The following is a 13,840-nucleotide window of genomic DNA, read 5'->3' as shown; positions in this document are numbered from 1 at the left end:
TATTTATCGATATAGGGCTTAATAAGAAGGATATGGTTCATTATAAAGAAGGAGTCATGGTTTATTTTTAAGGGGTAGCAAAGCTGAAAAAAGAAGTATTTGAGAATAGTTTTAGGGGAAATTACCAATTAGCCTACAACACCCATCTATCTGTCTATCTATCTATCTATCTATCTATCTATCTATCTATCTATCTATCTATCTATCTATCTATCTATCTATCTATCTATCTATCTATCTATCTATCTATCTATCTATCTAATTTAATTTATTTGTATACTCTCATTTATTTAATATTATTTTTTTGTTATTATTACCTGTAACAGCAGTGGTATCCGTTTATGTTTCATTTTGTATGATGTAGGCAAAAGAAACATAAAGAACTCATAAAATGGCAGACTCGCTGACGTAACGTTTTGCGTCTTTTGTCGTGCAACTCCCCCAGATGGCCAAAAGGAGGAACAACAATTATGAGTTAAAAGAAGAAGAAACGTTGCAGGTGTGCCGACGGAAATTTTAGATAAACAAAACAGAAGCTAGCTATTTTTGAGTTATATCACATGCAGAGTTTTTTTTTAAATATATATATATATATATTTCTATTTTTAAACTTAAGATTTTCAGGAGAGTTTGAAGGTAAAGTCTCGGTGGTTAAAACCGCGGTGTGGTCTTCGTCAAGGAGAAAACTATCATCTCATAGCCGTTGGAAAATACGGCTATGAGATAAATGGCATTTCAGAATTGTTTTTAGGTGCCTCTATCAGCTCTAAATATCACTTGGTGGCGTTATAGCAACAGACTCGAGGTTACATGTAACCGTATGGCTGTTAGTGTCTTGATAGTTTCAGACAGGAAATGAACCTAAGGATTTTTTAATTAATTTATTTTTTTCTTTGTACTTGCAATAGTTAGCTAACTTCTTTTACGACTGTGAGCCATGTTTCTAACGTGACACGGTGGACGTGGATGAATGCACCGCCTTTTCTCGTCTGTGTTCGGGTGTTGCCTGCCTGGTTGGCTGTCTGTTGATCGACCCTCTGCAGCAGCACGCTGCTCCTCCTCCTGCCGCTGCGGTGGTTTCCTGTCTCCTGACGCCGTTTGAGACTAAAAGACATCGATTTTCATTTGGTTTGAATACAGATGCGCATGAGTCCTGGACAGTAACAGGATGGGATCTCTGAAGGCTCTCCAGGAGTGGTGTCGGATACAATGTGAAAACTACAGCAATGTGGAAATCAGGGACATGTCTTCGTCCTTTCGGGACGGTTTGGCGTTTTGTGCCATCATCCATCGCCACAGACCAGAACTGATGTAAGTCACATCAAACTTCACCATGTACTTTTTGATTTAACAGTTTATAGTGTTTTAAACCTTTTGGTAAAAATATATAAAACAGCTGTTGGTTCTAAAACTGTAAATAGGTCTTTCAAAAATTCAAAATAAGTTTAAACTCTTGAGTTGAATCATGTAGACTTCCATTAAGAGGAATCAACATACAGAAATATTTAATCAAGTTACTCCAAAGGTTAAAAACTCCCAGAGATTCCCATAAATACATGACAGATAGATCCTATTTATAATATACACCAGTCAGAATTAGTGCATAATACCATCTGGTTAAAAGAAGTGGCTGGTTAGTGTTGCATTTGTCCCTTTTATGTCCACATTAAATGAGAAAAAGCATCTTTATGAACTGAAACCAACTGTGTGGAACAATTTAATCTTCAATTGGTTTGCATCTAGAAGCATGATTTGTTGCAGTCCCCCTGATGAAATGTTTAACAGTGTGGGACAAGCCTTGCTGCGTGTCTGTGATAATGACTGCTCCTTTCCACCTTTCAACCCCACACAAGATACCACAGCATCAGCTGTTGTGTTTTGGTGGTCTATCATAGGGAACAACTCCTCCCTGCCTGTGAGGACTTGTATTTGTTTCAGTCAAAATAGCAAGAACAGGAATTTCCTTCACTTGAAATTGTGTCTGTATTCCTTCATTAAATGGCCATGGATGGGGAAAATTTTTTATATTCAGTGAATGGGTTGAGAGTCACCAAATGGCATGATCTGGGGTCTGTGAAATAATCAGGTAATACCATGTAATTGTGTACACTTTTTTGGCTTTTTTAAAAGAATGAGATGATGCTTTGATGCATAAATATAACCTAGTTTGCCCTTTTTATGTTAAGCTTGTCAGGAAACTTACAGTACATTTAGTGTCTGTCATTCCTTAGAAAGAAAGATCAGATGGTAGGAAATCTCCCAGGAAAATCCTGATCAGGGAGCCTCTGGCCATATTTTTACACTAGTATCGGGGTTTTAATTGGTTTCAAAGATAATTGCTTAAATCAGTCTGTTTGTTAGAAGTTTGAGAACTACTACAATTAGTGCCGTAATTCATTATATATCTTATTTTAATATTATTCTAATAAATCATGTCATAATCTTGTACATTTGACCAATGTTTAATCATTGTATAATCCGTAACTGTTCTGTGTGATTGATAGAGCTTTAGTGAGACGTTGACCTTTTTGCTCTAACACAGAGAGCACACAGAATACCACAGAACGCAATCTCTGTGTGATTTAGGTGGATTTTTATAGGGAAGAGGGTTTAGAATGACTTGATTTTGGTTCGGGTGAGGTCAACAGCAGGACATTTTCTCACAATGCAATTTCTTTATGCAGCAGCAGTTGAATATAGTAGTCATCTAGAAGTAATATACAAAATGTACAAGACAAAGAAGTCAGCTTTATGCCCAACAGTGAAGAAGTATTCAAATCAAAGGGCTCAGTTTCAAATGATGCAAATATCTCCGCACTTTAATTTCATCACATATTGTTGTTTTTCTCTGCAAAAAGTTTTTCTCTACTCTTTTAATATTTCTCAGCAACTTACATTTGTTTATTCCACGCTATGTATCTCAGCATTTAATAATGTTACTGTACTTTCACTTGTCTGTGTGCAGCTCCTTATCATTAAATAAGTCCTTTTCTGATCATGATTTAATAATAAAGATAGGGTGAGAATCAACTAACAGATTCCCAACTAATGTACTTTGTAGCATCCTGTCCTGGACCAGACTATGGTGACTGTGGAGTTACCTATTAGTTGAATTAGATGAATATTTCATTGACTTTTCAGTTATAGGTTGAAGGACTCAGGCATGTTCTTATGTCTGTGGATCAAATTAGTTTCCTACACTATATGATAAATGAATTCACTCACCTGCCTTGACTCGCATATGAACCTAAGTGACATTCCGTTCATAATCCATATGTTCAGACCCTTCATTTACTGCCATGATGGCTTCAGCTGTTCTAGGAAGGCTGTCCATAATGTTTAGGAGCTTGTTCATGGGAAAATACTGCCCATTCTTTGCCACACATTTGTGAGTTCATAGGCAGATGTTGCACTAAAAGGCCTGGCTCTCAGTTGCCACACTATTCATCCCAAATGTCCTGTTGTGCAGTCTAGTCGAGCTCAACTCAAACCTCTTTCTTCCACGTCTGTAAGGACTGTTCTTTAAATGGATCCAGTTATGTTAGAGGGAGAATGAGAACTAATGGTCCAAGCCCAGATTCCGAAAAAATGACCCCACAGCGCAACCAACCCCCCCCCCCCCCCCCCCCCCCCCCCCCCCCCCCCCCCCCCCCTCACATTTATGAAGGCTTTCTTCACGTTGTTCTTGAGCTAATCTGTAGAGTTGTAGTTTGAAGGTCTATGATAGTTGCCTCTGCAGGAAGTTGGTGACCTCTGCACACCATTTGCTCAGCATCCTCTTTCCCCACTCCTTCAGTTTACAACTAGACCATATGCTCAGGTGGAATTTTAACACGATGCAATGCTGGAAAACGCTGATCCACTGAGAGTGATGCATTCTTTCATGAGTTTGTAGAAACTTTCATGGAAGTGGTGGGAACATCAGATTACCATGATTTGGATGCATAAGTGAATGCTTTTGGTAATTGAGTGTATTTTAGGTTCACTTAGATTAAGATTATTTTGATCAGTTAAACTGAACTAAAAAATACACATTTTCCAGCAGTTCCATGTTTGTAATCCAACAAAGCATAAAGGAATAGCACCTTACTTATTTGGAAACTGGTTTCTGATTTTGAGTTAACTCGTAAGAGGGAGGAAAGTTTATGCTGCTGGTGGAGGTTTTCTTAATTTTGCATATCATGAATAGGGCGAAAATTTCTTTTTTTAACCTACAGATCATGATCAACTTTATCCAATTTTAGCACCAAAAGCATAACTGTCACAACCTGCGTATCCCTTACTATTACTACTTGCCTTCCTTCTTTATAAGAACAGATTAACTACAAACGGACACTTGTTGATGCTTCTTTTATTCTTGTCTTATCTTTTCCTTTTTGTCCCTTTAGGCATTCCTTCTACTCTTGCTGTTGTTCAAACTGGTGATTAAGATGTCAGTGACGGAAAACCGAATTAAAATTCCTTGTTTATGTAAAACAAGTTGGCCATCAAAGTTGATTATCATTCTAAATTTTAAAGGTGTTTTTTAAGATTCCCTTAAAAAACATTCAGCTGATGTTTTCAGTTTGGAATAATTATTAGTTCTTGCTTCAGGTACAGTATAACATCAGCCTTCACTCTGCACAGATTACAGTTGCATCAACATTCCAGCATTTGCATGCTCACATCACATTGCATGTCACATGATGCTATCTAATGGAAACACATCGTTCTGCAAAGCAGGCTTTGCTTGTTTAGATTATTGAGAACAGGTGAAAATACGGATGGAGCTGTAGAAATTAGAAATGCATGATGGTTTATATATTTTTAGCTAAAGAAGCGTAACAATGGTTTTGTGTGAACACATTTAAAAATAGATTTAAACTAAAACAGAAACTCTTTCACTACCAGCAGTTATTTCACATCAAAACGGTGTAGACACGTCTCCGTCTCCCTTCTCTTTAAGTTGCAGATTAGAGTGTTTTCTTTTTAAAGAGTGAGTCAGATTTTTAGCTTTACAGTAAATGTAGTTTTACGCCGCTAAATAATTCCTTTAATCTCAGATTTATTCTTAATCTCTTGATGTCATATTTTATTGTTGTTTTGCTGCAGAAAATGTAAACATTGTGATTTCTGTTTCTCTTGCAGTATCTTTCGGCCCTTGTTGAAACAATCCCTCCCTTCACACTTTGACAGTATCCATTCACGGATAATCTGCACTGCATACGACCCCCTTTAGATGCCCTTTCTGGGTAGCATAATGCTGCTCTGTTGGTAGCGCCTGTGCTTAGGATTTCCTGTTTGAGCAAGTCAACAGCTTCTATTGTTGTGGCTGGAATTGTACACACGCCTTCTGTAAATCATGCATTTGTGTCCTTCCCCTGGCACTCTGGGACAAAGAAATAAGCATCTGCTGGGCTGATTTGAAGATTGTTAACATCTTGCTTGTTTCTGAGTGCAAACAGAAATCTGTCTGAATGCAGAACAGTAAATATTGTGTTTTTTAAATCCCTGCTAAGCCAGTGGAATGGGGTATGACGGCATGAGGAGCCCATCTGAAGAGCCTAAAGAACATTAAATCAGGAACCCTAAATATTTCTTTTGTGAGTCCCTGAATGTCCCACTGTTTAACTTTCTAAATCTCAGCAAATTATCAACAGGACTTGCACTGATCCAGGCAGACAGCCCTGCTAGTCTGAAATGTTGCCTGTCAGACTGGATTTGTCATTAATGTGGATTCAGGCCATTGTTGCCCTGTACTGAATGCTCCAGCCAGCCAATTTCATCCAAGTCGCAGTGATGCGAAGCAGAGGTGTCATCATAATTCCTGTGGCCAATGTCAGCAGCTACCACTGCAAGAGGAGTACCGGTAGTTAGATTACAGCCAGACCTCTTAGTCTAAGCTACCTCATCTCCTGCACTGGTATGAGTAACACATTTTTCCACACTTTGTCTTCTACAACCGCAAAGTTGAGAGTTTTAAGTGGTATTTTTTGGGAGAGACCATGTAGGAGACGTGGTGGATGGTTTCCCAGCTTTGTATATACAGGTTGTACGGGTTTGCCAAGTGAGGCTAGCATTGCATTCAGCGCTCTGAGTCATTACTATGCACAACCAGTCTCTAATAACGAGCAGATATTTGGTAGTTGGAAGCTGTAATGCCACTCATTAAAATCTTTAGCGACTTAAAAACATTTGGCTTTGGTTGTACCTTTGTTGTCCTTCATATCCACTCATGATGTACATGTCTCGGTGACTGAGATGCTTAAATCGGCGTTGGAAAATGCGGTGTCTGTTTTCCTGCTGCACAAGCATTTTTAATGCAGCTCACTGAAACCTTTTAGGGGATTTTTTTTTCCTCGTCTGACCAGAGTATCCTCCTATCCTCCATGCCTTTCCTACATCCTTTATTTCATTAACAACAGATTTGTGGAGTACACGACTGACAGGTGTCCCCCTTAAATGAGCTGTGGGTCTTTGCAGCTCCTCCAGAGTTATCATTGAATTTTTCTCTCTGCTGCTTGACCACCCTGCATATTTGGATGCTGCTCCAACGCTGCTGGATTAATTGCTGAATTACCTCTTCAGTAAGGCAGAGCTCGGGTTATACATACTTCATTTGATCATCTGAAACAGAGGTGCTCAACTACCACTTTCCTGCGAGTTTTAGGCACCTCCTTTTTGCTACATGCTTGACTTATGTGAAGGAATGATTAATAGGCTTCTACAGTCAAAGACCTTGATAGCTGGTGAGGAGTTTGTGAAATCATTTGAGGCAGGTGTACTGCAGCAGAGGGAAATCTAAAACATACAGTGGTACTTGACAACCTGGATTGAGAACCACTGTTCCAAAACATCCAGAACACCAAGCTGTTTTCAGAAAGGACACTTATAGATTATGTCCCTTACTGTAGAAACTGGAGCCCTGTGGCTCCTGCCACAAAGTCCTGTTGCGCGTCTTATGCAGTCAGTTGTTGGTTTCTGACCAGCTGCCTCTTCAGGAATCTGATGGTCGTCACTTATAGCTTCCTCCTTCTGCAACTTCCATGTTGTGTAAGCAACTTTATCCTTAGGTTTAAACCTGTGATCCATGTCTCCTGCTGGACCCCCCGGTGCACTCAGGGTCGTTTTCCCTCATTGCAATTGGCAATGATCTCTAATATTTTTGGACTATTTTCTCCACGTGTAAAGAATTATGTTAAGGGTGTGTTGAATTTGAATTAAATACATGTAATATCAGTTGTCTTAACTGTATGAATTCTCTTGTCTTTGGTTTATTGTAAAAACAAAGACAAGCAATTGCATTTTTGTAATTTACTAAATTTTTAGCTAGGGGATGTCACTGAAGTAGCCCATTAACTCCATAAAGTTTATTTTGTGTCTAAATATTTTGTGTCTGGCTGAGATAAATTTCCCAGATGTACCAACATAGCCAACTCTTCATCATGAGGATTTTAAACGACCAACACACAGAGACTCACTGTTCCTCAGCATTACTCAATCCCAAAATAAACCCAGAGTGAGGCCGAGTCACAGAGGATTAGGATTGCAATTCCAGTTGCACGCCTTGCCTCGTCATACATGTCTTTGTCACCTAGGCCTGGTGGACGTGGATCTAGATAAAACATGTACCAACTGCTTCAGGGAGCGTTACTCTGCTCTTTACCTTCTGCCATGTTGGAGGACTTTCGAACAGTCTAGATATTAGAGCTGCTGCGTGTTTGCAGTCTTGGAAACTAGATTAGAGAGAACAGAGGTCACTTTGTGAGCCTCCAACACTAAGGTCATTTAGAGGAATTTTTGCCTTCTTGAAAGAACCACAAGCTTTCACCTAGGTTAGGGATTTTTTTTTTTCTTCTCATGCTTCAGTACACGTTTACATCCAGACACATGAGCAGTTATCCCAGAGCTGTTCAGATGTTTTCCAGTTTTACTGCAGGAAGTTTGCTTGCAGGAGTCTGGCTGTGCATGTGTGCTCCAAGCACTTCAGAGCTCAGCCTTGTAATTACCAGCCCCATGCTAGTTTGTTGCTGCTGTTTCTCTCCTTTTGTTCTGGCAGTTTATTGGCCTCATATGGCATTTATGTAAAGAGTGGATATTCTCAGCTGTGGTGGGTGTGAGGCAGATCAGCTCACCATTACTGTACATCAAGCTGCCCTGCTATTAATAGAAAGATGATGAGTAAGACTATCAGCTGGCTAAATACAGTACTGTACTATTTAGGGAGGATCTTCAAAAATGTTTTTTTCATGGGATACCTTTAATTTTGTGTCCCACATCTGTTTTCCTTTAATGCATCCAGTTATAAGTCTGGAGGGGTGGAAAAATGGCAGCAGCAATCAATCTGATCTTTTCTTTTACTAATTCACAGAATAAAACCACCAAATAGAAGAACAGAATAGCAGCTGTTAAATTAGTATTAAAATATCTTTGCAAAATAAACAATATTACACAGTTTGAACCAACACAACCCAAACAATTTAATAGTAATTCCAAAGGAGCCATGTTGGGACATGGCTTGTACGATTTAAAAGGTGAACTGAGGGTCTATAATTACAGGAGCTACATGATAATTTGTGTTTTTCTTTCTTTCAGAGACTTTGATTCACTGTCAAAAGAAAACATCTACGAGAACAACCGTCTGGTGAGTCCTTGAAGCTCTCCTTCTTGTGAAACGACTTGCTGTTGGATGAAGAACATCCATTAGCGTGTTCTAGCTAGCTAGCTGTTGGGTGTCGGGTCTTTTATCTGCCTGTTTTTCTGGGTCCATGCAGTCATGGTTTGCATGGCTTTGGTTTATTTAACAGCTCATGCACAAGTATGTTACTTTATCCTGGTGGAGTTTGAGCTCAGGGGGAGAGGAAGACAGGTGGTGCATTCAAGGTTAGGGAAAAGCACATTCCTCACATTAGACTGTTGAGCAGTTGTGAGAGTGGATCATGTTTAATCCCAAATCTGCACAACTTTCATCATCTTTTGAACCGTTTATAAATGAGGTAACTAAAGGAGAGCCTGTACACCCTAGCTGGAGACTGGATGTGGCCTGTATTTCTGCTTTTACAGAAATTGTTGCTAAAGTTTTATTTAAGCTTGAGTTGAAAAGTCCCATTCAACCTTATTTTTGTTCACTCTATGGATGCAAATCAAATTTTTTTAGATCTAAACTTATTAAAGTAGAATTTTTAATTATTGCAGGGGTTTTAGCAGAACAGCTTCAATGTGCACTGCAAAAACGATCTAGACATAGACAAAGATTATTATCCAATGGAACGGGTATTATTACTCTTAAAATAAGATAATTAGATAGTATGCACTTGAAATAAGACAATGCAATTGTCTTTTCTTATTTTGAATGTAAATTGTCCTGTTCCACTGGCAGTGTCTCATGTCCTCAATTCAAGAATACAAAATATAAAATATTATTAAAAAAGTTGCTTATATAGATTTCATTGTTTTGCAGTGTGCCGGCCCAACAAAGGAATAACCAGACATGATTTTTACCACTTGTATATAAAGCTATAAATAACTGAACAGAAAGGGCAACAGTTGTCAAGGGATTCATCTTCCTCCTGCTGATGATGGTTTAATGATGAGGACTAATGTTGGCATGTTTACTCCCTGTTTTGACATGACTCTTTCATTATTAAGCTCATAATGTACAGTGTAAAAAGTCTTTCTGATTTCTAATTCTTTTACATTTTTGTCACACGTATTTCAAAAAATAAAATGTATTTCAATTAGAAAACAAAAGAAAACGCATGTAAAAATAAAATGCAGTTTGCATAAATCCCTGTCAGCACAGCAGCTTCTAATACACCTTTGAATTTTCAATATGTTAGTTTGTTTTTCCCCAAAGTTCAACAGGACTGCTGCAGTTATCCTGTGCTCAAAGCATAAGCCCAGTGAACCCATTGCTTCCCAGTTATTTATGGTCATGGTACATCTGTCCATCAAGATAAAGCTCAGACCAGATTAAGCTGCCTCAAAGAGAAATGTCTGACTATTATAACAGAAAAAAAAATATGTTGAAATAAATAGGCTCAAACAAAATTTGGGTTAAAAAAATTGTCCTTTTAATTCCTAAAGTATCTTTATGAAATATAATTGCCACAAATAATATCTCCTGAAATGATTAAATGAAAAAAATAAAAAATAAATCAACCTTGAAGCAAACAAATGAATAAAAACCTGTCAAAATAAGCTTAAGAATAAACTTTTTTTTAAATTCTGCATGCAAATCCTCTGTTTGTATCATCGATGGAAAAATGCATTTGATAATGTCATATAACATCTGTATTATAAAGCTTAGCTAAATGAGCAAATAATAGCCTCATTGTGTATAACCAGTTTCATGGTGTAGGCATCTGTTGACCTGACCGGTGATCAGCTCATTTTCTGTCTTTGTCATTCCTGTCATTGTTTTTCCTGCAGGCCTTTGAGGTGGCAGAGACCGAGCTGGGAATTCCAGCCTTGCTGGACGCAGAAGACATGGTGTCCATGAAAGTCCCCGACCGACTGAGCGTTATCACATATGTGTCCCAGTATTACAACTTTTTTAACAACAAATCACAAGGTTGGTTTAGCCTGCCGCCATGAGGCTGAGCTTTTTAACCTGTGGTCCTGAAGCCTGATACAGACTGCTTTGGTATTTTCCCCCACAGCGAACCCCCCTTCTATGAAGAGGCTTAGTACAGTCAGTCATAATGAACCAGCCCAGAAAAAACCACCAACTCTTTTGGAAGACAAGGGGGATGAGGCTGAGGTATGTGTGATCTGGCATGGGGAAAAAACTATTTAAAGTTAACACATATCTGAGCACTTTGCTGTTTTCTGTTTGATTTTTGATCTTCATGAATAGCATATGTTACAACTGCATGATAGCAACAAGTATTAGCAAGTAAAATTCTTCTTTTTTTCTTTTTTTTTAATATATCAACATGATTTTGCATGAACTGTTTGGTATCAATTGGCAACAAAACACTAATCTTCGTTGGGGTTTATATAGCTGCCCTTCACTGTGTGGCCATTGTGTGGGGGTGAACCCTAGTGATAGAATGAGCCTATAAAGATAGACTCTGTATCCTGTCTTTCTTTTTTCTTGCACGGCTCCTACTTCTTTCCTCTGTCCCAATCTGGCATCATGACCCTCTCACCTCCTCCTCATGTCTGTAGATGGAAATTCATTCCTCTTCCTGTCCTTCATCCTCACATCTGGTGCTCCCTTCACTCTCTGGTCCTGAGCCTAGGCAGTAGTGTGGGGGTAGGGTTGGGTTAAGTAAAGGAAACCCTTTAGGTCAGTCTTTCCTAATCATCTTATTTTTATATTTAAGACTAACCATGGTATTATTCTAACAGTTTGTGTGTCAGGATTTGCAGTGCGTTGCCTTTTAAGCCCTTTAAATAACACATAACACACTTGGAAAATCCCAAGAATGTAAAGCACATCACACTTTTAGTCACCAAAAAACACGATTTGATTATTAACCTGTTTGTTTGCTTTTTTAAGACTCACTTTAACCATTTTCTTTTTGCTGCTTTTGGAAGCTGCACATATATGAATCAATGAGCTCTAGATTTAGCCAGATAACTCAGAATGAATTATCCATATCCTCAATTCCTGACTCCATGTGTGATCTCCCCCCTCCCTCATTGCTGTCCATCTTGTCCCTTCCCCTGATGTCTCGTCCCTGTCCCCCCCCTTCCTGCAAACAACGTGCTGCATCCATTTGGTGCTGCCTGCACAGACTGGTGCAGAGGAGGTCACTGTGGTCAAGAGCAGCACTCTGAGCAGCTCCTGTGCTGCTTGCCAGAAACACGTTCATCTGGTGCAGAGGTTTCTCATCGATGGCAAGCTTTACCATCGGAGCTGTTTCAGGTGAGGATTGGAAAGGAATTGATTTATTCTCACTATAAAAACTGTAAGGAATATAAGTATAGAGATATTCACAACATATGCACACAAATATAACAATGATTATTGGAAAGAAGCTGTTCTTTAGTCTGTTTTAGATCAGGTGCACCTGTGGTGCCTCCATGGAGGCAGCAGGTTAAGCCAGGGTGTATCAGGGCATCAGAACAATGGATTCTAGCTTTAAGTATAGTTTTTTGGATGCTATTCTAAATCTATTGTCCTGAAATAAAGAATCAAGTCAATAAATCTGTTTATTTGCTTTGAATTAAGCAATTTCTCATGAGCTTTGTTCGAGCACACCAGGGTCAGTTTGAGTGATCAAACCCAACCTGAATGCAGGTTTAGGTGAAGATATATTCTCTCTAGATGGTTCCTCTGAAATACTCTTATAGAAACGTTTCCCTCCCATCCCCATCATCTTAGAACTAATATATTTTCAAATTGAACAATTAAAAGCATATCTTCTTTGTTTTACAGTGTAAATATCCTGTACAGTTAAAATATTCTTTAGGATTCATTTTATGGGATATATGTACATATATAACAGGATTAAACTACTTTCAAGCACACTAAATTGCAAAAACATGTTCTAATGATTTCCTTGAGTGACAGCTCTTTTCTTTTGTTGGAAAATGTTTCAAGTTTTTTTTTTTTCTTCAGGTGCACAGAGTGTCGCAGCACCCTCCTGCCTGGATCCTACAGAGGAAATGACTCTGGGGCGTTGGTTTGTACACACCATCTCTCAAAGCACGCTTCAGCCAATCAGAACGGTCGTCCGGATCTCAGTAAAATAACAGAGGAGGTTCAGTCTGCTAGGACTGGTCGCAGCGCAGCTCTTCACCCCGTCCTCTCTGAGAGGGATGAGACAAAGACTCCTTCCCCTGTACGCTCAACTAATGGTGACACAGCGGCTAATGACTCTGTCACAACTGTTACAAGCAATAAGGAAGAGTCTTTGGATGAAGAAGAAAAGGAGGAATCACGTCCTTCCTCTCCACCTAATCCTTTTGATGAGAGTGATGAAGAGGAGGATGAGGAGTGCAATGTGGAAGAAAAACAAACTCTTGAAACATCCAATAGGGATGTTCCTTCTGGCTCTGATGAAAACGCTGCTGAAGCCAGTGTACCTGTGCCGGCGCCCAGAACGCTGTCAGAGACCACCCCTCCACCTCGCCCGACTCCCCGGGTTCGGCTAGCCTGCAACGCAAGCAGTTCTTCAGCCAGTAAGTTCCTCTAACAGGACAACAAGTTTACTCAGATGCATGAACATTTGTTGAGAAACATTTTTTATTAGCAGTCGAACATCTGAAGCCTCCAGCTCCCCCCAAACCCAGAGAGCGCTCACAGTCTCCTGGAAGGTAGGTGGGCTTTCTGTCAGATACGTTACCAAATCACTCTTCTAGCAAATTTTTGTAATGATTCTAAAAAAATATAATAATAATAATAATACCTTGGAGTATGAACCATCGCCGTTTGTCTGTTTTAGTACATTGCAAAAGCATTGATCCCATTGAACTGCATGTATTTTCTTTATCTGCAACCACAGACTTGAATCTGTTTTATGGGCGTTTTACTATATATAAACCAACATCAACTCTGAAGTTCAAGATAAGGATACAGATTTTTTTGTTGTTCATAAGTGTGGCAGGTATCCTACCTGCATCAATGCTAAAACCTCCTTAGTTGAAATTTCAACTGCACCTTTATACAATTTACCTTCCATTTTTTGGCCCTATAGATTTATTCAGTCTTTCCTCCTGTCGACTCTTTATTACTCTGTTCCTCCTGAGGTGGTAGCAGCATTTTGCTACCACATCTAAGGATGCACCAAAAATTTGGCAACTGAAAATCTGCGAACGAAAATTGCAAAAAAGTGCGTTTTCTTTTTTTGGCATTTAACGCCGAAATCACACACCCAAAACTTTAGATGACAACAGGAAGCAAACAGCA

At 39.1% G+C, this 13,840-nt stretch overlaps 1 protein-coding gene across 6 annotated transcripts in view; it reads left to right on the top strand.

Moving 5' to 3' along the window:
* The first annotated feature begins 449 nt into the window (after positions 1-449).
* Positions 450-13,840, top strand: part of micall1 (MICAL like 1) — a 21,747-nt gene continuing 8,356 nt past the window's right edge. For 2 of the 6 annotated variants that reach the window (XM_015393372.1, XM_015393374.1), the window contains exons 1-7: positions 506-1,311; positions 8,575-8,623; positions 10,411-10,552; positions 10,641-10,741; positions 11,724-11,854; positions 12,551-13,113; positions 13,185-13,248. In XM_015393372.1, coding sequence (XP_015248858.1) covers positions 1,169-1,311; positions 8,575-8,623; positions 10,411-10,552; positions 10,641-10,741; positions 11,724-11,854; positions 12,551-13,113; positions 13,185-13,248 — 1,193 coding nt within the window. In that variant the 5' untranslated portion in view covers positions 506-1,168. The other 4 variants (XM_015393370.1, XM_015393369.1, XM_015393371.1 and 1 more) reach the window with 4 other exon arrangements.

Source organism: Cyprinodon variegatus, unplaced genomic scaffold (assembly GCF_000732505.1).
Source record: "Cyprinodon variegatus isolate N-32 unplaced genomic scaffold, C_variegatus-1.0 Scaffold638, whole genome shotgun sequence".
NCBI lineage: Eukaryota > Metazoa > Chordata > Actinopteri > Cyprinodontiformes > Cyprinodontidae > Cyprinodon > Cyprinodon variegatus.
The sequence above is the reverse complement of the archived record's forward strand: the minus strand, read 5'-3'. Positions and strand labels throughout refer to the sequence as shown.